The following is a 25334-nucleotide window of genomic DNA, read 5'->3' as shown; positions in this document are numbered from 1 at the left end:
AGTCAGCCAGGATATAAATTTATTACATAAGCCGAATTTAGCACATTTATATAGAAGAATTTGATGATTTACAGTATCAAAAGCTTTTGCTAAATCAAAATAACAAGCATAAACTTGACCACGAGTTATAACTTGAGAATAGATAGAGTTAAGAAATGAAACTAAATTGGTCGTAGTGGTTTTACCAATTCTAAAACCATGTTGAGAGTCAGATAGTTGATTTTTTAAGTTAAAGTTTAAATGTTTAAATATTATTTTGTCGAAAACTTTAGCGAAACCATTTAACAGAGAAATTGGACTGTAATTAGAAACGTTAAGCTTGTTACCTTTTTAATGTATAGGTATAACTTTAGCTAGCTTCCATTTACAAGGGTGATACCCTTTTCAATACTACTGTTAAAAATGTGCATAAGGACAGGAGTAAGGAATAAAGAACAACCTTTTATAATAAAATTAGGTATATCATCTGGTCCTGTTGAAAAGGTAGATTTTAGTGATTTAATACTTCATAGAACCAAACTTTCAGAAATGTTAGTCATAGGAATGAAACGATTAGTAGTATAAGATGTGGGTAAATTAGTATTTGAGGGTGGAGTAACATAGACACTTGAAAAGTATTTAGCAAAACAGTTAGCAATGATAGTAGGGTTATTTATAACTTTATCATTGGTCTTGAGAGAGAGAGTTGTTGATTGTAACCCTTCCTCATGATTCGTACGTAATTCCAAAAATTTTTTGAATTCAGTTTAATTTTGTTATTAATATTTTGCAGCCAAAATTTTTTATCTCTTGATAAGAGTAGTTTTGAATCTCGACGTGATTGAGAATATAAAGAATAATAGAAAGGATTTCTATTTCTTTTATATGATTTATGGTAGTTGTTTTTTTCAATTTTAATGACTTGATGTGTTGATAGGAGAACCAATGGGGATATTTAGATGTAGTTTTCACAATATTAGGAATATACAAACGTATAAAATGATTCATTGTAGATGTAAAATGATCGACCATAAAATTAACATCACAAGTATTATAAATAGGTGACCAATCATGTTCTTTTAAAGCATTATATAAACCTAGATAATCACCATCCTTAGAGTTTTTAAAACATGAAGAAACATTTTGAAATAATTGTTCTGTGTTAAGTTCAATGTTAATCACAATACATAGAAGGATGTAGCGGATCTTCTTTGACGAGGGAATCCAGAGCTTTGTTAACAATACAATGATCAAGATTGGTGAAGCAGAGATCCAGTAGCCGATTAGAAGGTTGAGTGAAATTAAACTGAGATAAACCCAAGGCTGAAATAAAATTGATTAAAGTCCGTGCTTTAGATTTGATACTTGACTGAATAATATTTAATGTATGCAAATGTGACCAAACAACACCAGGCACATTGAAATCACCCAATATTAATAAATTATCAAAAGTATTTGTCAGTTTACCTTCAATATCATTAAACTAAGATGCATATAGAGGAGGAGATTTTTGTGGGGGAATATAAATATTGCCAATGGTTAAGGACTTTGATTTTTGGGTTTTTATTTTTATCCATACGGCTTCAACACCTGAGTGATCAAAATCGTGCAATGGCATTACATTTTTAAATTTATATTTATTTACTGCAATCAAGATGCCGCCACCTCTTTCCATTAATGTTAGGGTAGCGTCTCTATCTGACCTGAATATGAGATAATTATCGTTAAAATAACGAGAGTTGATGCTGTTGTTGGTGAACCATGTTTCAGTCAGACATATTATATCTTGATCAGTACTTAAGATTTTATCAAAAAATTCAACAGCTTTTTTCCGTAAGCATCTGACATTTTGATATAAGATTTCACATTCAGAGGACACAGACATAGTCATAACAGACTTGAGCTAAGGTGGTCCTCCTGCCACCTTCATGGAAGACGTTTCTTTCAGGCTGCAAGCAGTACTGATGGTTGATTCTTGACTCTCACTGATTGATTTGTGGATAACAGGATTGGCTATCAGGTTTGTAGAGATTTGATCATTATGTAGTTTTCTGTTAAATGGACTAATGAGAAAGCTGTGTTACAAATTCTGTCAAGATCTTCTTCCAATTCCGAGACGTTGAAGGAAGCGTAGGTGTTGTACTTGGAGCAGAGTTTAACTACTTTAACGTTGCAGGCTAATGGGGAGGGAAAAGCCCCCACCGCAGCGTGCTACCTCAGCGCTCGGGGCAATTCACAAAAAGATCCCTCGAGCCGCAGGGAATACCAAACTAGAGTGCATCCCTTCAGTTAGGGACAAAAGCAGAACTAGGGTGAAGTGAGCAATAACATGAGAGACATCCAAAAGATCCATTTCCATAGCCCTTTATTTGCAAAAAACAAACAATCATAACAAGGTAAGGGAGAGAGGACACGGCCTCAAACCCCGTAAGGAGAACAAACCAGCATACAAGGTAGACAAAAGAACAAGCATATATATCCACAATATTACAAACCACACTGTCCCACAGCCGAAACGACCGTTTACAAACAAGTCGTACTAAACGGGTACACAAGTTGCATCAACATTAACTGGAGGACTGTCCTCAACAAATTACAAGTTACCCTAATGAGAATTGACAGTATATGCAGTCATCGGCAATACCTACCAGAAGTATATAAATATACATACCACTCGAACAGAAAGGCTCAAAGTCACTAAAACCTTCTAGAATGGCCTAGCTCAATAGTATGACGTGTCTCAAAGCCTCACGCAGGAGGTACAATTTTTCATTTATCAATTTATTACCACGAAATTGAACATACAATGACGAGTTTCATAAGATCACTACCAAATACCGTCATATAGGCACCCGTAAAATTAAGAGTGGCACGCAAAAAAAAATAACATTGCGCTACAAACTCGCGTGTACACGCAGAGTCAAACGACACTCGTAATGACGAAGTATCAGGTCAGGCAAAAGGGGCCTTTACAATGAAAGGCGAAGAAGTCGCTTAGCGACTCATAACATAAGCCAGCTACTCATAGCAAACTGTACTTAGGGCACAAGAAAAAAAAACTAAAACAGCAAACAGCAAACACCAAACACCAAGACTTAAACTCAAGAATGAACACCGCACATACACGCGCGAGGACCTAGTTAAACACCCGTGTCAACTAGTGCTTATCTTAAAATAGGGAACGACCAGCCAGCGCGACAAGAATACCACAGAACAAAACTACGCCTCGCGCCTCGACCGGCCGTCATCAGCGGGCCCGGCAGAACCTAATAAAGGAATCGAAAACGGCAAGCACAGTAAAAAAAAATAGGGGCGGTATATAATTCAAACGCGGCAAGCCACGGACACAAAAAGAAAATGTACAAGGGCCAGATATATACTGGCACGGTTGGCATAGAGCAAAAACATACAAACGGTTACCCGAAAAAAAATTTAGAAGCGACAAGCCGAAAGAAAAATTTGACCAAGAAGGAGAGGAAAGAAGCTACATTGCTAACATGGCCTAATGGAACGGTCGCCGCGCTCCAACAATCTAATGCCAACCATACCTGCAAGCGAGACCCGCGCCCTGCCGAGCCCGAAGACGACTGACCAGACCAGTCGCAAAACCGTCGCAAGAAGCTCGGAGGCGGAGTGGGAGGGCGAAAGGGGAAGAAGGGGAGGAACAAGGAAACCCATCAAGGAGGGGAAAGGAGGGGGAGGGAAAGCCAACGTGCGCGGACAGTATAAGCTGACTGCTGCAACCTGAGTAAGATTAAGTTCTTGTGTGATGTAATCAACTATTTCTTTCTCTTGAACTGATGGGTCAAAGCGAGTTACAAAAAGCGCTTTAGTTCTTTTGACTAAAGACTTAACAATAGTTTTTAGAGAGGAAGTATTCCTGATTCCAGCTTGCATAGGTGTTCTTTTCTTTTCACTTGTAGAGGATAATGGAGCTTGGTTCACGTTTGAGTTGGACTTGCGACTGTTTTTCACAAAGGTGAAACCTTGGTCGTCGACCTGCTGGTTGTTGTTACGGTTGGGCAGGATGTTATTGTCAGCACGAGAGTCCCGCCGAGTTGTAAGTAGGTCAGCCGTCCGGTTGCTGTGCGAGCCGACCGAAGACACGACATGTCTTGACGCCTGATCATGTTTACTGATGGCACTTGCTTTTGTTACTACTTGACTATAAGACATTAGAAAATCATTTTTACAATTCAGCTGTTACTTTACTTGAACTAATTCATTTTTTAGGTCACAGATTTCGTTTATTGAATCATTTAGAAGCATTTTTATTATTTGATTCTCACCTCTCAGTTCGTCAACTTTACTACATAATATGTATTTTAGTGAGATCCAATAAGTCAGTTAACTTACTCGATTCCATTGTAGGAGGTATAGAGACGGCCGTTGAAGTTTCCTTCCCGGTTAATAACCATTTCAGAGGAGAGTTCTTGTTTTTATTCATATCTTTATTAGAAATGATGGTACAGGTTAAAGATTCATTTTACTGGGGCATTGGAAACCCCAGAAATTCCTGACATTCGTTTATTGACGAGTTAATCTTAAAACTATCACTATTGGTGTTGGAGAAAAAAGTTAGTAACTGCTGTAACGAGTAATTTGTTGAGAGTTGTTTATCTACATAACTATTTGAAAATTTTAAACTCAGTCTGTAACATATTCCTATAGATATAATATATCTGCCATCGGCTAGTTAAAGAGCAGGGTATTCGTGGGCAAATTTTAGAAGCTAGGTTCTTTACTTTAATAATTCTTAAATTATTAAAGTTTGAGAAGGAAGGCTTATTTATAATTTGAACTCAATATTAACAAGACTCTAGACTTAAAATTAATTACTTACTCAGTTCATATCTTTTCAAATTTACTTCAGGATTATGAAAAAAAATAATCTCTAGTTCAAGGATGTCCAGCGTTCGCACAATCGTTGAAGTTTTAGTCTCTGTATCGGTCGTAGTTTCCTCTTGATATTCCCGGGGTTAGAACCTCGAACATGTTCCGTCTTCTGGTATTTACATGTTGCACTTACCGCATATCAATACCGAAGTCTGTATATTCGTTTCGGACAATCTAATCACCGACGTCACCAAAATCAACGTAATTTGCGTCGTCTATCACAGTTTGGTGATCTTTAACATGGATGATGCTCGAATCCGGCTTCTATAGGTTGGTGGTCATAGTTTTCGAAGGACTGGTGCTGGTTCCGAGACTCTTCCTTTGATTCATAGAATGGTAAAGGTGCGGCTCTTGAAGTGATTACACGCACACCATCAGTTCTCAAAGACTATCATGTTAAGGTAGATCAAATTTTAATATAATCGCACGATTAATTCACTTGTAAAGTCGGTAGTTTCTTCTTTAGCACGACAGATCAATCGTACCGACATGGATGAATCCATCCACGACAATAGTATATAGTAATCTTGAGAGTTCACTCAAAATACTGAAGTAATTTTATAGTCTATTTCTATAATTCTACTAAATAATTTTATGATGCAACTTCAATAACTTACGAACTTTTAGTATTACTGACCTCAGACTTGACATTTATTCATGAAATTCCTTTCACAAGCTAATGGCTCTGCCAAAAATTCTTATTATATCTCTCCATTATTTCTTTACAAAGTTAAAATATATCGTACTAGACTACAGCATTGATTATAAACTTTAAACAACCATATAGATCGATGATAATACACAAATTATAACTAACACATCAATGACATTAAACAATATTAAAATAAACATGACATACATATATTTAATTAAGGTTGCCCTTTATACTGCCAACGCGGGAGCGCACAAGTAAAGTGACCATCACCGGCAGACGTCCGACCGCGACTATTGGTAAAGAAACTGAAAAACCAATTAACATAATGGTCACATAGGCCAAAATTGGATGATTGATTAAGAAGTAAGGAATGATTTAGCTGAGTCGAAATAACATGCATCTGCCAGACCCCTATTGGTAACAATATTATAATGAAAAGTAAGTAGGTTAGTAGTATTAGACATTCCAGACTTGAAACAATGTTTATTACTGAATAATATATTACGAAGTTGAAAGTTTAGTAATTTAGGAATTTAGATGTAATTTTTTCAAAACATTTAGATAACCCATTTAGTAATAATATTGACCTGTAGTTTCAGACACCTAATTTTGTACCAATTTTATAAATCTGAATAATTTAGGCTATTTTCCATTTACCGGGAAAAATATTTGTTTTCAAACTGATATTAAAAATGTAATGCAGAAGAGGTACTAAACGGTGCGAACAACCTTTTAAAATAAAATTAGGTATGCCATCGGGCCCTGTGTATTTAGTTGATTTTAAAGCCTTGATAGCCCAATATAGTAGACTTTCAGAATAATTAGAAACTGATATAGACTCAGAAGACATGACCGAGGTAGTCATGGGGGAAATAGAATAGAAAGGAAATTCATAAAAATTAAATACTAGCAGCTTTGTGGATGACAAGGAGTGCATTATTTATCTTTACAAATGCTATCAAATAAAATGTTTTGTATTTTGCCACCAGCTTTGTCATTACAAAAAAATTATAATTTTTATATTAAAAAAATGTAAATATTTCTTATATTTAATTTATAAAACATTAATTGAATTTTTTAAAAAATAAAATGTCTGTGATTTTTCCTCATGTATTATTATATCCCGTACTCTCGAGGTATAGATTTGAGGTAATTCTTTTAAAAATGTAATTATAGCTTTGGATTTGAGAAAGCTTGGATCTGACCCATCACTGTTTTCCATAGTTATCCAGGAAAGTACTAGTTCCTTACAGTTTCCATCTCTGATTTCCCTAATGGTGTTAGTTGTGTATGTCCATCTCTTGGTGATCACACTGTTTAAGAAACTTAAAGGCCTAGTAAAATGAAACAACAGTCATGGAAAGAAGAAAAAATAGAAGAGCCATCTTATTCTGAACAGAGTTTAACCAAGGCCTAGCATTACTGTAACTGTGTATGTTACTACTGTTCCAATTGCATGATAATTAGTTGTAAGTATCATTAAATAAAATTTCATAATGATATCTTTTACATTGAACTTTATTGTTTTTAAAAAAAATTTATTGTTACATAAATGTTTGAATCAATGCAGAATTTGGATTTAATATAATTATTTGGATATAAGCCATTGCAATTTTGTACTGTTTGTCATGGAAAAATGGTCATGGAAAAATGGTCATGGAAAAAAAATATATCCTCCATTATACGAAAAACTTTATTGTAAAACCAATTTTTATAAGTTTGAAGCCTGCTGCCTTGGTAGGAATGGGATACAGGGTGATGGAATGATTTGGGGGGGGGGGGGGGGGGGGGACTGCTGGGACTGCTGGGAGAGGGTGCCAGCCGGCGGGTTGGAGTGAGGAGCCGCGAATGCCAGTGGCGGAGGCAGAAGGCTCGTTGCCCGGCAGGATACCCTGGGTGTCGGCCCCCGGAACACTGCTGACTCCACAGCACAAACGAACCTCACACACAGCTGCACGTAGCTGTCCTGGTCAAAGTCGCGTACACTCTGTTTTTTCGGCCCAGGTGGCTGCTAGGGGAAGGGGCTGGCTGCAAGATCGACCATCAACCTTGCAGCACCTCGACCTTTGTCGCGGTGGTGAGTCATAACGGCCTTAGCAAACTGAGGGGACACCATTGGTTGGTTTGGAGTCATATTTATAATTTAATTTTTTTTATATTTGGGTGTGTTTTGCGTTATTCGGTAATTCATAAACATAATAAAATTTTTACTTCCTTTCAGTTACAATATTTTTTTTTGAAATAGCATTTATATTAATTTTGATATTTTTTTTGTAAATCATTGTAATCCAGCTCTTGTATAATATACCAGCATCATTTATGAACAAAATTGTAACCTTTGAATGTACTGTAGTACAGCATGATTTTTTTTTGTTAATGGTTAAGAGCTTTGCATGAAAAAAATTTACTGGAAGTGTAAATAATTGAATATGTTCTCTTAAAAACATTGTGTATGTTTTACATTTTTTTGTTTCTTACTTACAGTTGCATTCCGGACCACAAAGATTTCCACAGCAAGTCGATTGATTCTGATAATCCCTTCCTGTACTGTGTGTTAGCTGTGCCGACAGATAAGGTGAGCACATTTGGTTCAGGGAAAAAACTGTCACTGAAATAATGCTTTTTAAAACAATTAGAGGTTTTGTAAGAGAAACTACACTGGAGTTGTTTGACTTCAGTGAATTTTACAGCTTCATTAAAAGTAAGAAAATAGTGAAATTTTAAGAGGGAAAAATGTCATGTTTTTGAGGAGGTAACACATAGGCTTCAGCAAATCCAGTTTTCTGAATTATAATTGACTTCTGGATAGAATATTTTATATATATATATATATATATATATATATATATATATATATATATATATATATATATATATATATATATATATATATATATATAAAACCTACATATATTCATATGGTTTATAGAATTTAAATTAGTTAAATATTTATTTTCAAATGTGTGCTTAATACAAATTAGTTAAGGTTGATTATATGTTCGGTGGAGCTTATACTAAGAGAACCAATATTTATTTAGAATAATTTCACTTATTTATCTCGGGAAATAGGATATTTTTCTTTTCTTTCATCTTTTTTTTTTTATTTTATTCATTAGAATTATTCGAGTCATATTTGTCTTTGGTCAGCGGAAGTTTTAAAAAAAGAAAAAAGAAAGGATTATATTTTTGATGGAAAAGTACAGCTATTAAGTTTTTGTCTATACCAGAATGACTTTGTGAAATAAGCTGAATTGCTACATTATTTAGTTTTCTTTAGAAGAAAACAAGTTTCTTCAGTTTAGGGGCTCATTGCATTAATCAAGAAGTTTATTAAAAATTTGCGTGTGTAAATAATCAGGGAACTGGAAAAATACGACTGAAGTTCTTGTGTCCGTACCAACGTGGATTCCAGAGGATACTGCGTTCCCGATGTGTGTTGGTATCGACGTTGTCTACAATATCCCCGTCATCAACACAATTTAGTCATCGTACTATTTAACGGTAGTATTGTACGGGATTCTGCAATATTCAGTCAGCAACGGTGAGCTATCCACACACAACTGAGTCCCCTCAATATAATAAGACATTTCCCTGGTATATGACGGCAACTGCACAATTTGATGATATCCCTTTGTCTTGTGAATGACCTGTAAAATCAGTTAGGAATACTCAGTGGTTATGGGTGTAGTGTCTCAAACTTACCGCATATATAAGAGCTAGCGAGTGAAACAAGAATTTCTACCATAAATTATATTAACTGAGACTCTTATAAAGGTCTAAAAGTAAAATTATTAACAAGGTTCTCTTGATACTAGTTTCACTAGAATATTCATTGTCCTTTATAATGTAATTTCTATTAAATTATTGAATAATACTATTAATGTACAAAATGAATTAATATAACATTTCTTGCTATGATCAACTTACACTTAAGTTTGGTTATTCTAATATTCACAATTAACAACATAGTCAGTGATTGATAATTTCTTTTTATTATTTTTTGTTAATATCTTTAAAGTTAATCTAACAGTGAATTGCATTTTTGTTTTTGACAGCATCACAAAATTTCAATATTTTTCAATCTGGCATAATTATTACCTGTAGAAAAGCATTCATTACATGGTGCAACTTTAAATTTTACTTTAAAAAAAGAAAAGAAAATATATAAATACAATAACATAGTAAACTTCCTATAGGAAAGATGTTTTACAATGTGCACATACATACGCACACACGAAAAGAACTGTTACCTCTTACAAGCCTGTACGTTCAATTTCACGGGAAAAAAAATTCTGAATAAATCTTCTTGGCTTTCTGTATGTTATATTCCTTTCATTGAAATTTTTTGTGAATGCATCCTCTTTTTCGTATCTATTGGTAATGTATAATTATAAAACTTATTTGCTTTGAAATATAATTTTTTTTATATTTACAAACCCCGATTAAAACAGTGACAACAATATATAAGTAGAGGAAAAAAGGTTTTCCCCCTCCCCAGTAATAATTTATGTATGGTTGTTTGGCTTAACGTTTGGCCAACCTTAAATGCAGACCTCTTAATCCATATTCTGTTTGTTCTTTTGAGATTTTTTTATCTGGCAGAGTGAACAATTGATAGTTAATATAACTTAAAGAAATTTGATGTAACAAGTAACCATCTGTAATTGGCTTGTGGTTCTCTTGAGCGAGGTAATGATGTTTCAACATCATCCAAGTATTTTTGGCACTGCAAGTTGTACGTCTTCAGTTGCCAGCGAGTTGCCTCTCTGTGTGCCCAATGGGTGATTGTTTCCTAACTGGATGTCCATCAGTGGCTGAGTGTGTGAAAGAATTCAAAAGCGGTATCTTGTCGCAGTGTTATTGGGCGTGAATCAGCATGTACTGTCTCCAGCACATGGTGTAATCAAAACAGCCTTCAGACCGACAACCGTGTATATGTAGATTGATCATGAGGTTAGCTTCCATTCACAACGGGAGCTCGGTGACCTTGTAAAGGGGAGGGGTGGTTGTGCAACCTGGTGGTCACCGTGCTTGTTACCAGACAAACCTGTCAGTTGCTTCTGAATGTTCCTGCGCAGCCCCTGTCGTGCCCTCCGGCTCTGAGGTACCACGTGATGACTCGTCAGGGCAAGACCTTGAAGTACCTGGTGCGAGGCGACTCCGAGGGCAAGGTGATGATCTGGAACGTGCCAGAAGTCTCCAACAGCCAGCTGGCCCAGATCAAACAGGAGGACTTTGACAAACCCCCAGGTGCGTCACTCGTTACTGTACAGAGGATCATACTTCTACTTGCCCTTTAATAGGACTGCGTGTTTGGAAAGGGTGGGTAGGCAGTTGTGGTACAGTTATTTAAGTGAAATCAGTTTTATGCACATGTCATTGCCATAAACAAGTTCACACTTGCATGTACATTATGACCATACACACAGATTTGCTTCTAGCTTTTTTTAAGGATTATATTGTTCTCACATTTTGTGATTAAAGGCATGATTAGAGTACTGGACCCATTTTCTGACTCCCTAATTTATTCAGTGATAAAAAATTTTTCTCACATTTTGTTAATTAGTGTGAATCCTTTATACTGATTTTACTAAGAGCTGTGTTTTGTGTTGATTTTGCACGTTTGATGTTCACAAAAATTCAGCACTGTGCTGGGTTATCTGCACTCTCCTTCTGCGTTAATTCTATGAGGTTTTTAAACCGCAGTATCAACTAGACTTATGCGAGTTACTTTTTTTTGATGCAAAGTGAATATCAAATTGAATGTTTAAAACATTTGGGAATCAAATTGAATTGCATATATTTTTCTCAGCAAAGCTGGATTACACCCATTTTTATAAAATACTAGCTTGAAGTAATATATATATATATATATATATATATATATATATATATATATATATATATATATATATATATATATATATATATATATATATATATATATATATATATATATATATATATATATATATATATATATATATATATAGAGGGAGAGAGAGAGAGAGCAAGTTAGTAATGATTATGAAACTAATTGGGTCCTATGGTTTTTTAACACCATTCAAAATAAATGATAAAATAACCATGCATAAAATTAATTTTGTACACACATAAAAGTTGACCTTAGTGCCACCTTCTCATTTTTCTTAAGTAACCCATTTATTCATGCAAAACATTTATAACACAAAAAATAATTATTATTTTCATACCATAAACACATAAGTGTTTAACAAAGATTATGACCATTTAAAAAATAACAATACTCAGGCATTTTCAAGTGGTGCGTGTAATGTACTAAAAGATATAAAATCTGTTGTAAAATTCGTATTAACATTTGTAATAAATAAAAGTTACCCTGATATAAAAAAACTTAAATATAAAAAAATACCAGCTGAAACCCTTTCTTGTTGTTACATTGACCCTGTACATTGATACTATCGACACTTAAAAAAAGTAAATTTATACCTATCTAAATAATTGCTTTTCAAAATGTTCTTGCTGTGTTACAAACTTATGACTTCTGTGTGACATGTATCCTAAATTGGTGTTATTCTCAAATATTTAGAAACGTAAAAAATATCAAATGTACCTACAGAAAACTGATAGTTGCTGAAAAATGTAAAAGTCAATCACGTTAATATATTTACTTGTGTTAATGTGGCTGATTTTACCAATCTAAAGAACTCTTTACTTTTGTTATGATCATCTACAATTGTGAAATTAAAAAGCACACTCACAAAATTTTAAAAAATTGGGGCTAGTAATTGAGAAACATTAATTCTTGGGCTTCCAGTTTTTTTAAGGTTTTGCAACAAATGTGAAGCTTTATATCAGCCATGAAGCTTTGATCAAATTCAAGGCTTTAAATAAAACGTTAAACAAATTTCCTGGTAAAGTTAAATTGAATATTAAAAAGAGCTTTGATTTGATTGGCCTAGTGGAAGCTTGTCGTAGGTCTAGTATCAACCTGTGAGACCTGATGGGTGGCTCTGTGCCTAACTGCCTACCCAGACAACCTCGTGGCTACACCTGTGTCTGTGATAGTCATGTGATGAGTTGTGGTGTGGTGGCCGCAACATCGCTACGTTAGTCCTTGATCTGTCCCTGAGCGACCGTGAGACAAATGCAGCAGGTAGAAGAGCCACTAGCTCTGTCTGTGATGGAGAGTCACATGTGCCACTCCACACAGTCGCTTCACAGCCTTTCTCTCAACAGTTACTGTGTGTTGCCATGGCCTCCCATTTTTGTTGCAACATATTGTGTAATTGTGCTTAACACTGTCATTTTGTTCCAATCTCTAAACAGGTATGCCTCCTACAATACAAACAAGCCTGGTGCAAGCATGGTCAGAAATGAAACCACCTCCGGTTGGCATTTTGGATCAATTAGTAAGTATAATATAACAATTCATCATTTATAGAGTTCTTTTAGAGCTTATAAATAGAAGCAATATTATATGGTAAAAATTTATAGAATTTAAATTACACAGAAATCCAAGTCAGAATGCCACATCACCAAAATGTGAGGCAAACACAAAATTCAACAAAATTCACCTGAATTACCTAATTTTGTTTATTAAAATGGAAACTTTAGTTCATAAACAATTAGTAAAGCAGTAAATATTGTATACATTACAAGAAATTCTTAAGCAAATTGGGATTTCAACATTTCATAGAGATTTTTAAAAATTAACCTTATAAATATTGTATTAATAAGACAGTTTCAAATTTGAATTTGACTTTTTTTTTTTAACTATTTCAGCGGGGGGCCCGAACTTCCCCCCCTTCCCCCCCCCCCCCCCCCCCCCCCAGGAAAACTATGCGCAGGGTGTGCTTGATATCATTGTCTTAAATTTTGTATCACTAATTTTAGGTTATTGTCATTACCAAAATGAAAGAAGAGAGCACCCCAAGTTTTAAGTTATACACAGTTGTGGTGCATTATTTGGCTGTTGGACATAAAAAAAATATTTTTTTTTTATTTTTGGTTTATTCAATGATAAAAACTTTTTTTTGTAAGTTTTTTTAAACTATAAGTTTTTTAGTTCTCAAAATAAAAATATTGCATATGAGTAATTGCAACAAATTAAAATGACTAAATATTAGTTATTGAAGTATTTATTTGTTACAGTTAAAAAATATTAAAATTAGTCATTAATGTTCACGTAACATAGTCATTTCAGCTAATGTGTCACATTACATGGAATTTTTTTTGTTATCTTAGAGCAATCAAGTTCTTCTACTTAAAAACCATCCAGTGACATCACGCGACTAAGAGCTACATAAGTCTATTCGGCAGCAAAGAGACGCGATCCCAAATAAACAACTGCATAATCTACAAGCAGCCTAAATTTTATGCACGGCAGATGCCCAACTTAGTATTAATGGCAAAATTCGCCTTTCAGCAATACCATAGCTGTATTTCACTGGAAACTGAATGGCTATTGGTTTAATTATATGTATGTACACCATCTGTGCCAAAATCAACACAAACTGATGGAATGTTCATATCATACACTTGATCATGCCAGAAGATTGGCCAAATAATTTCAGATATAGTACCCATGTTGCCATTAACGAACCCTGGACCACATAGTAGTTACTGACATGGATTCTTTTTTACCACGCTATTATTAGCTAATCTAATTTAGATTTGTGGTTAATAACCATTATTTTTGTTTATCCATGAGTTTGGAGCATGGTGGGAATTGGCCCTGGGGTCAACTGGCCTCCGAGAGGGGGGGGGGGGGGGGGGGTGGTTAAAGACCCAAAATTTGGAAAATCATAAAAATAATGATATTTCAATTTAAAAAGATTTGGTCATGGTGGAAAATGTGCCATTGCTAGAATTAGAAAAAAATATATTCTTTTTGATTTAGAGTGTTCCCGAGGTCGGGTTATGGTGGAAAATGTGCCCGGGGTTCGTTAATGGCAACATCGGTACTATATCTGAAATTATCTGGCCAATCTTCTGGCATGATCAAGTGTATGATATGAACATTCCATCAGTTTGTGTTGATTTTGGCACAGATGGTGTACATACATATAATTAAACCAATAGCCATTCAGTTGCCAGTGAAATACAACTATGGTATTGCTGAAAGGCGAATATTGCCATTAATACTAAGTTGGGCATCTGCCGTGCATAAAATTCAAGGCTGCACTGTAGATTATGCAGTTGTTTATTTGGGATTGTGTCTCTTTGCTGCCGAATAGACTTGTGTAGCTCTTAGTCTCATGAAGTCACTGGATGGTTTTTAAGTAGAAGAACTTGATTGGTCTAAGATAACAAGAAAAATTCCATGTAATGTGACACATTAGCTGAAATGACTATATTACATGAACATTAATGACTATTTTTAATATTCATTGTAACAAATAAATACTTCAATAACTAATATTTATTAATTTTAATTTGTTTCAATTACTCATGTTCCTTTTTTTTATTTTGAAACCTAGAAAGTATAAAATAAAATATAGTTTTAAAAACAATTTAAAAAAAAGCTGCCTTTATTATTGAATGAACTAAAAATTTAAAAAAAAATATGTTTTTTGTTCAACTGCCAAATAATGCACAACAACTCTATATAACTTAGAGCTTGGGGTGCTCTCTTCTTTCATTTTCGTAATGACTATAAAATCTATAATTGGTGATAGAAAATTTAAGACAAATGATATCAAGCACTCCACATTTTTAATTATACAGAGTTGTGGTGCATTATTTGGCTGTTGGACATAAAAACTTAAATTAAAATTATTTGTTTACTTTTTAATTTTTTTTACAATAAAAAGAGTTTTTTTTAATTTTCAAAATTATATGTTTATTTACAGATATATTTAATATGTAAGTAATTCTATACATTGCTGTTATCTATAAAATTCTAAAAAAAAGATAACAGCCGAATATTAAAATTATTACAGAAATATTGCCAAATATAAGATTATAAAAATATTGTCTGGACTGATGCGTGACTGATGGGTGTCGGCAGGATGGCGGGGACTTGCCGGGGGTGAAGCTGACGGCCAGCATCTACCTGCCGCAGCAGAGCCGCCTGGTGGTGGGGCGTGAGGACGGCTCCATCATCATAGTCCCGGCGACGCAGACCGTGATGCTGCAGCTGCTCCACGGCAGGCACCAGCAGTACGACGGTACCGCTCCTCCGCTCGCTCGAAATAAACTAACAGTGATGGTGCTGCTTGTTGCTAAATGTTTGCTAACTAGCTTTTTGTTTTTTTGATTCCTCCCTCGAGTAAATAGTCGTACATTAAATATAGGCCCAAATAGTTGGAGACTGTCCACTTTGATCATTTGGAAATTATTTGTGAAAACATTTTAAGCACTTTCTAACACAAAAATTGACACAAATTTTGTGGATAGTACATTACGGGTTATACTTTATTTTGGTTTTTATATGTAGAAAAATCCTGTGGTATAAAAAAATTTGTAAAAAAAATTCTTATTTAAAAGATGTGGTTCACCAGGTATTTGTAGACACCTTTTTGCATATAATGACTTCACTGAAAATGTGGAAATAAGATACCACTAATGTTGCAGGTTTTGTTGCATTCTTCTTCTGAAGCCTTTCTGTGCAACGTAAAACCAATACCTACTTACAAACATAAACGTTTGATAGAACTCACACTGATGTTGATGCGCTGCGTATCTGCAGTAGTAGACCGCTGTTACAGACTGGCCGCCACACCAGCTGCTCTTGGGACACGCGGGGCGCGTGAACTGCTTGCTGTACCCCCACCACCTCCACCCGCACTACGAGAAGTCCCACCTGGTGTCTGGCGGGGAGGACTTTGCCGTCTGCCTTTGGGACCTCTACTCGGGCAACATGCTGTACCGCTTCTGCGTGCATGCTGGCGAGATCACCCAGCTGCTGGTGCCTCCAAACACTTGCAGTGTGAGCCTGCTCTCTCTGCTTACGCTGTACTGGCTGAGCGGGGTTCCAAAGCATGACAGTATCCTCTCACCCCCCAATTAAATTTTATATTTATAATTAGTAAGCATTTTGTTTCCTTTAATATGAACTTACGAGACTGCAGAACCAAGTCATTCAAATAGACTACTCCCACTGGAAGTAAAGATATACGTGACTAGCCTGAGAACAATTAACAATAACTGCATCCATACCTGTGCAATAGCCCCTCCCAAAGTGACTTCCTATCGTCACCCCTGGTACTTGTGACACTCCTTGGGCTCATTTCATGTTTCTGTGTATCGGAGGGTATGAGAATAACTGAAACCCTTCTGCACTCAAACTTGGAGTCTGTAACAAGTCACAATCGTGCCTGGCAAAGACAACGACTGTTCCTTGCACAGACATATAACACTTGAAACAACTCTCTATGACTGTTGAAGGTAGTGGTGTGTTAAGTTTATGACTATTGATTGGTTTGAAACAGTTCATGATAATTACTTAATAAAAATGCCCGAAATTAATTTTCACTTTTATTGTTATCTAGAACAACCAGTATTGCCGAGCCGCCGAGACGGCACGACTCTCGGCCCGACCCTTGCACAATGACTGACGAAACACAACACATTACCAGACCTCACCGAAACATTCACTTAGCTGGGGACTTCCCCGAAATACTGCCCTACTATTGGCTAATAAAATTACCTTGTTTTATCGCATAATCATCGCACATTTTATACTAAAATCAAGTTTGAAAAGTAGGGGTGCAACGTTTATGTGAAAAAAGCATTTTTTGTTAGGTATAGTTATTCATAAAAACAAAGCCTATTCAAGGAAAGTACGTTCATTTAAAAAGTAGAGAATTCAAAAGCACCCCAAACAATTTAAATTAATGTCATGCAACATTTTTTCAACTTTAAATAGAAAAACCAAAACTATGACGGGAACGTGAGTCGGAGCGCGTAACTATAGTAGTACACGCTACGAGAAAGCGTGGGCTATCAAATGTAGCTAACTCGACACCTGACAGAGCGCACACGTTGCATGCAATCGATGAGCTTTTAAAAGAAAATTTACACATTAAATAAGTAAGCGCTAACATCCGAATGAATATTAGATTTCAGCTTTAAAATACATTGTTTTATACGGGAAAACTACCTATACAAAGTGCTTGTAATCTAAATAATCATACAACGTTTTTGCGAGAATTTTTTTTCTCCAAATTTTAATATCCTAAAATAACGGTGCAAGTGCAATGATGAGGCGATAAAAAAAGATATTCTTACAATTAAGATGAAGTAACTCTCCCTCTCTAGGGTTTCTCCTGTCTGTGTCACCTCTCTCTCTCTCACCTTCTGTCTTCTTTTTATTTAATACACAATTTTGGAATTCCCCAGTCAGATATTCCCATGGGCGGGGCTAACGTCTCTCTCACACAGGATTCAATAAACTATCGTCTTTTGTCGCCACTGTGTCGCAACACGTCTGCCTTTTTTTCAGCACTACTCGCTGTTTTAAAACCACTATAAAATTCATACATAAAATTATTATTTTTATAAAAGATCATTTAAATGCAATAAAATACTGAGATTCACATTTACATAAATAATAACCAAGCCAGTATAGTGAAAACCATCTAGTTGAAAGACTTTTCTAAATCAAATAACTAAATAACAAATTTAATAACATGAATATTACAAATAATAAAATATAAGTACAAGTAACTAGGTCACTATGGCCTTGAAGACTATATATATTGCAGTACTGAGAGAACACTATATTTATTCTTTTAACACTATACCACTATACACAATACTGTAGGGCTATCCTATACCCATATACCCTACGCATACATATGAAGTATGAAATTTAAAATTTAAGATTTAGCTGAAACATGATAGTTTTTAGCCATAACTTTCATTAACACCGGGAAAAATAGAAGAGCGAGGCATTCTCTCTCTCCACTTCAGCTTAAAAAACAAGGAGAAATTTTAAGGCATTTGCACGGATTAGGTACATTACAAGCACCCAAAAAAAGGGGGGGGGAGGAACAATAATTGGGAAAGGAATTTAAAAAATAGAAATGGAATTAGGAATAATGTTGTACACGAAACTCCCATTTAACACAATGTTAATAAGGGGCAGAACGACTACTAGCGCCGTTAGTTCGCAGGCCGCGAGCGTCACTAAGCCGACGAGATACGCCAAGACAAAGGATAGAAAGTTGCCAGACTTATCTATATGACCATGGTCATTAGTAATGACTTGTGTCTTTCATGTTCGTGTAAGGTTATTAGATTTTTATGTTGTAATTTTTTTTAAGACATTTATTAGCACAGATATTTCACTATATGCATGTGATTTTTTTGTTATGTATGCTAAATGTTAACGATAGCATAGGCAATTTTTGTAAAATGTCTGTCATTAAAACCTTTTGTTTTACCAACTGCATTTTTGTTACTCACTTTACATTCATTTTCAGTGCTTCCATTGTTGTCTTAACTTCTACCTTCCCAGGTAATAACTTTGTATTAGCGATGAAAATAATCCCACTAGGCCTTAAATATTTTTGTAGTAAATTGTTTACATGTAACATAAATGTATTAAGATGGTTGCTAATCTTTTGTAGATCATGTTAGTGGTTTATATAATTTGTTTTAAAACCATTACATTGTACTTATTTGAACTTTGACTTTGTTATTCAGTAGAGATGGGTCGAGTCTTGGTTTATCGAGTCGAGCCGAGTCGAGTTGGGTCAGATTGACTCGACTCGAAAACCGAGTCACATATTTTATCAAGTTCGAGACTCGAAACGAGACTCGAAACACGTTTCGAGTTAAGTACCAGCATAGTGACATTATAGCACTTTATTATAGGTTGTCTTAACGTTTTCGCCAAGTCATTAATACAGCAAGAAATGATAATGACCTTTAAACAAAACAAATCCCGTGCAAACCTAACCTTGCCTGCTAGGTACCGTGCTACGGCGCTAAAATAGGCACAAGTGCAACCAAACCTAGGCCTACCTTCATTTATGAACGTGACGTCGTAACGTGATTTTGTCGATAGTGGCGACAGTTTATAGGACAAAATTATGTCACATGACCATTTTATATATTAAAAAAAAAGCTTGGAAAGCAGCGTGCACTGTTTTCATTTTGTTTTTCATCCTTTGTTTACTTCAAATACGGTACCGCATTTGTTTACAAAATACGTCAAATGGATTTTCACTGAAGAAAAATATGTTGCAAAACGCACATGTATTAATAATCATCACCTTTATCGTGCCCCGTTTATAAAAACTCGTATAAACAAGAGATTTCCGTAACCTAAAAATAAAAACATAAAATAATTATATTGTAATATTTAGTAAATAACACCAAACCGTGATGCGTGAAAATGGCTGCGTGTAAGGCCAGCCAGCCTTGCATTTTGGAATTAAATTTAGCTGTGCTCCGCTACGCAGCGCTGCGTGTCAATAACGTTTAGGATAAAATTACTTTCCTTTTGTTTGAATAAAATATAATAATAACAACGCTCATGCATTTTATTTGGCAATCAGTTACTGATCGCCAAATCAAATGCATGAAATATTTATTTAAAAACATATTGATATTCTTGTAGTTGTAACAAGTTCCGGACGAATAATCTTGCCGCGAAAAGTGTATTTACATTGAGAATGTGACAATGTGACAAGGCCTATATGCCTTGAGCTGTTTGTTAATGTGGGGATCTGCCGGTGGATCGAAAAAAAAAAGTTACGTAACTCGGGAAGCCTTCTTTTCACAGACGAAAGAGCCAAACTCCCGATCGTACATCTTCGTTTTTTTTTTGTTCATTGTAAATAAATATGGCGGTGTTGATAAAAGGAAATACCATAAACAAGGCAACGGTATTAATTTGTACGCCGCCATATTTTTCGTTTGCCGTGTGTCCGTTAATGTTTATTTTGGACAACTCATGATAACAATGGTCAATTAGGTTAGGTTCGCTACATTATAAATACTTTAAAACATTGTGGACGGTTGATTTGGTTAGGATAGCTACATTAAAGATACTGTGAAATCATGTTGAAATAAAACTTAGTTTTTTATATTTAAATAACATAATGATTTGAATTAATCATTTAAAATATTTAAATAACATAATGATTTTCTAATTAATCATTTAAAATATTTAAATAATGCAGATGCATCTTGGATACACAATTTTTATATCAATGGGTGTAATAATATTTTATTTATCATATTCGACGCAAAAAATTATAAAATTATGAAACTCGAACTGACTCGACCTCTTCAAAAATTTGGTGACTCAAACTCGACTCGACTCGAAATATGAATTGCTAAACTCGGCTCGACTCGACTCGAAGCCAAAAAACCTCAACTCGTCCATCTCTATTATTCAGTTTTATTGTTGATTTATGAGCCAGTTAGTACCCAGATATTTAAAGGCAACTAGCATTACAATCTTCCAAGTTATTTAGATTTTATTTGTTATACCATGCAAAATTTAACCCAATTCAGTTATAAATACTGTACCATTTGATGATGAAAAATAACTAAAGTTAGTTCAGAGTTTGACAAATTTATTAACAGGCCTGCAACTGTCCATTTTCTATCTTGCCGTGGGTGGTTTTGGCTTGTCATGCACGTGTATTTATCATGTAAGCTTGGAAAAGTATTTAGCAAGAATTTTAGTGTCTGAATTGTGCAGTGAAAATTTTCTGATCAATAGAGGTGAAAAAATTAATATATTGATGGAATTTATTTTGAATGTGTGTTCAGGTTGTTTACAGCAAATGTTTTCATACTTGTGGCAGTGTATTAACAGATGGCCTATAGGGCTATAGAATATGATGAATATAGGTAATGTGTTGCGGTGACTTGTGCAGCCTCGCATCCTGAAGTGCATCTGCAGCGTGGCCAGTGACCACTCTGTCACTCTCCTGAGCCTGATGGAGAGGAAGTGCGTCGTGCTTGCCTCGCGCCATCTCTTCCCCGTGATCACCATCAAGTGGCGACCCCTGGACGACTTCATGATCGTGGGGTGCAGCGACGGCACCGTCTACGTCTGGCAGATGGAAACAGGTTATCCACGTGTTTACTTTCAAAACTCAACATTCATTCAGTGTGGAATCATTGATATGATATTTTTACCTTACGTGTCCTTGACAATCTTATTTCGGAAACCACACAGTTCATGTACCTACCTTTGTTGCCCCGGTTATGGACTGGGAAAATCAGTATCTTGCAACCAGCCCCAGACAACTGGTGAAGGCCAGTTCGAAAATATTATAAACAACAAACATGGTGCTTTGTTTTAATGGCTTTTAGGACTCTAGCGTGTGAGAAGATGTAAAACTTTTGCAATCTTCTTGTAGAAGATGGAGGTAGTCTTGAACTGAACAACACATCGCAACTACCTGTAGTTATTGTTTGAGTGCTGGCTGTCAGCATTACGTAGATTGCTCTTGTTATGTACTTAACCCATACAGCACAAAATGTTACAGATATGTTTCAGAAATATAACTTTTGAAACATTGTAACATGTTTGAAACATTTCGCAACCTACCTGAAACATCTCGGATATATTTCAGAAACGTCTAAATGTCCGCCCTGTGAAATATTTCAATGAAACCTCCCTGCAACATCAAATGGTAATGTTTCTGAAATGTTTCAATGAAACCTCCCTGCAACTTCAAATGGTAATGTTTCTGAAATGTTTCCACTAATGTCCCATCAATATTTCTGAAACATTTAACCGAAATATTTCCATAAATGTTCTGAAATACATATAAAATGTATCATGTGACCCAAAATACCTCTGGAAATTAGGATGACTGAGGGTATATTTATAATTTAAAAGAGTATTGCACTTTAACAGATACCATAATGTTACAGCTGCATTGGTCAGCTAGTTGCAGTGAAGTGCAGTGACTGTGTTCCAATTCATCACAGCATTCCCTCGTACACTTCCTCTTGATCACTTTTTGCATAATGCCCCTTGACCACACCCTTAGAAAGTGTTAATCGGTGGATTCATATGATCTTGTTCGTATCTTCTTGTTTTCGTCAAGTTTTGCTTGTCCATAGTAATGTGTCATTTTTTGATTATATAAAAAAATAGATATTGTAATATTATTTTGTTTGAAATTATTTTAAAGATGTGCTCTGGTAGGGCATATTGTAAATTTTTGTCGTTTTTAATGTAATGATAATTGATTATATTACTTAATAATTTGGCTTGTACAATAATTAAAAATTTACTTATAATTTCTAATGTAAGATTAAAAAGGCCTGCCGACAAAATCCAACAATTCAGGTAATTTAATGAAACCATATTCTCCACCCTACTGAGCTTAATTTATAATTTTTATATATATATATATGAACCAAGTTAAAGAAATAATTTAATTAATAAAGACATCAGATGTTTTCCCAGGTCAGCGTACCAGACTTGCCTAACATTAATTTTACAAACTATTTTATTATTCTAAAAACAAATTATGGTTATAAAAGTAAAATTTAAATAAGTCTTCAGTATGCTTGCAAAGTGAATGAAACTTACATGAATGTAATAGGTAGCCTAGCATTGGTGTCCATGGTTCCTGTCCATTGCATTTTATTTTAATGGGGAATTTGAATGTGATATAGTGGCAGGCAGGCATGCATCTACATCAGTACATGGGGAAAAAGGGACAAGCTAATGCACAAAGGTTCCATTATTAAATACAATGACAATGTCATCTTGTAATGAATAAATTAAATTGAGGCTCCCCAAGCTATCTGGATGTGATCTCCTTATGCTCAGCACAGAAAGTATGCTAATATTTACTTAATCCATAACAACCAAACCCCACTTGCATAGGAGACATGATTACTGAGCATTTTAAAATATAATTTTCACAACCCAATGTGTTATGGCCACTTCAAGTTTGTTTTTGAGTATCATAAATGAGCACTTGTCCATCGATGTCTTTATCTGTATTTGAACAATGTCTTGAGAATTTGGGTATGGTTTTCTATTGCATTCCAGATGTTGACATTCTCAAAAATCACGACACTGTTATTGTGTACGGTATCAGTGGTCTAGATAATCATGTGGTATTACATTAACTTAAAATACTTGATACACACAAGAAAAAAAATCGCATTCAACCTCAAACAAATGTTATAGAAATAAAAAAATAATATACCTATATACAATACACTAACATATTATAATAGAAAATTCCTACTTGTATGTTGCACAGGAAACCGGTATTAACATAATGAACAGCCATGAGACTTGACCTGTGCTCGTATTGTGATGTACTTTTCTCCTTATTTAATGCTATAGTAAGTATATATGGCTGGTGCTTGTTTTTTGGACATTTGCAAGAAAAAAATGTGCGCTTGAAAACCCTCAAAAGACATGTAACAATTTTATGTTATAATTAATGTCTTTTTCTTCTTAAACACACATATACTAATTTACAGAGGGTCTAAATATGAAACAATGCAGTCTTAATACAATTTCATCATATAGCTTTATAATCGACATATTGTTTTCCATTTCACACAAGCTCAACATAAATGAGACTGGACTAGAATCGGCTGTCCTCACTAAACAAAAAACTTGTCTGACCAGCCTAAATGAAGTGAGATGGTGGTGTAGTAGTGGAATATAAATGGGAATGAAACAAATGTGCAATGAGAAATACTCTTTAACATTGCAATGTCACTTTCCCTAATTGAAAGACTTATTGTATCAGACAAGAGCTCAAATTGATCCAGCTTCCCTAACATTGAGTGGCCAGCGACTTGCTGAAGATACAATAGTGGCAGTCCATAAAAAATCTGGTTTCCTTAATTTTTTCTATAGATAGCATGTTAATCTACCTAAAGTTCGTGGATTAAGCTAGGTTTTATATTTGTATTTTAATACTACCAAATTGACTAAATAGCCTAAGGATAAAACAACAAATACAATATGGCAATAGTATATAGGGTCTCTAAAATCCAAATTTTCAAAGTAAATACACAAAATAATATTAACACAACAGTACTTCCACACAAACTATATTCAAATGAGATCACAAATTTATTGTAAACAAATAATATAAATAATTTTGTAATATGCAGTACAAAATTTTAAAATAATATGAATGGCGAGTTATACTTTGTACAAAATAGAAGGTATGTAGCTAGTTTGGCCTAACTCGTCAACAATGAAGTCATTAGAGATAGAGAAACTTATTCAAACAGACAATAGGGTTTTGGATTGTAACTTCTATGATCTATGTTATGAAACCAGCCAAGAATGCACCTGAAGTAAGTTAAGAACCATGTATAACCATAATCAGAAAGCCACACCAGGTCAAACCAGGTTCTTTCCATTTGAATACTTAACAATAGAGGCAAAGATGCAAAGGGGTATTTTCAATAACAAATAACAACATAGTCTGAGAAGTAGACTTTAATAAAAAAAACTATATATATATATACTATATAAATAATATATACAATACATGAAACTTTTAACTGACTCTCTATGCAGATGTTTTTGGAGATTTTTGCTGGAAAAAAAAGAAGAAAAAACAATTATTTTTAACTTGTTTCAGGTCAATTATGACATGTATGTGAGATTTTTAAACATGTAGACACTAAGTTGTTACATTATTTATTTTTAAATTACCATGCAAACAGAAAAAAAAAGTTTCTGATGCCAATGATAAATTTCAAAACTAAAAGCATCTTAAAATGGACAAATTGGTATTGCAACCTATGCATTTTTTTTTCAAACTTATTAAGCAGGAATACTTCTTCACTGGGAATTTCTTAACATGCTATTTACATTCCTAATAATCAATTTAATGGTGTCTGGTTAATGCAA

The 25334-nt window shown here is 34.6% G+C and overlaps 1 protein-coding gene across 10 annotated transcripts in view; it reads left to right on the top strand.

Annotated features, from left to right (window-relative positions):
- LOC134535543 (WD repeat-containing protein 7) overlaps nt 1–25334 on the top strand; it is a 191086-nt gene that overhangs the window by 68248 nt on the left and 97504 nt on the right. For all 10 annotated transcript variants that reach the window (XM_063374703.1, XM_063374699.1, XM_063374697.1 and 7 more), the window contains 6 exons: nt 8015–8105; nt 10609–10780; nt 12839–12921; nt 15522–15681; nt 16222–16442; nt 21352–21547. In XM_063374703.1, the coding sequence (XP_063230773.1) occupies nt 8015–8105; nt 10609–10780; nt 12839–12921; nt 15522–15681; nt 16222–16442; nt 21352–21547 (923 nt within the window). The remainder of the gene's footprint in view (nt 1–8014; nt 8106–10608; nt 10781–12838; nt 12922–15521; nt 15682–16221; nt 16443–21351; nt 21548–25334) is intronic.

Source organism: Bacillus rossius, chromosome 8 (genome assembly GCF_032445375.1).
Source record: "Bacillus rossius redtenbacheri isolate Brsri chromosome 8, Brsri_v3, whole genome shotgun sequence".
Classification (NCBI taxonomy): domain Eukaryota; kingdom Metazoa; phylum Arthropoda; class Insecta; order Phasmatodea; family Bacillidae; genus Bacillus; species Bacillus rossius.
This window is presented reverse-complemented; position numbering and strand designations above follow the sequence as displayed.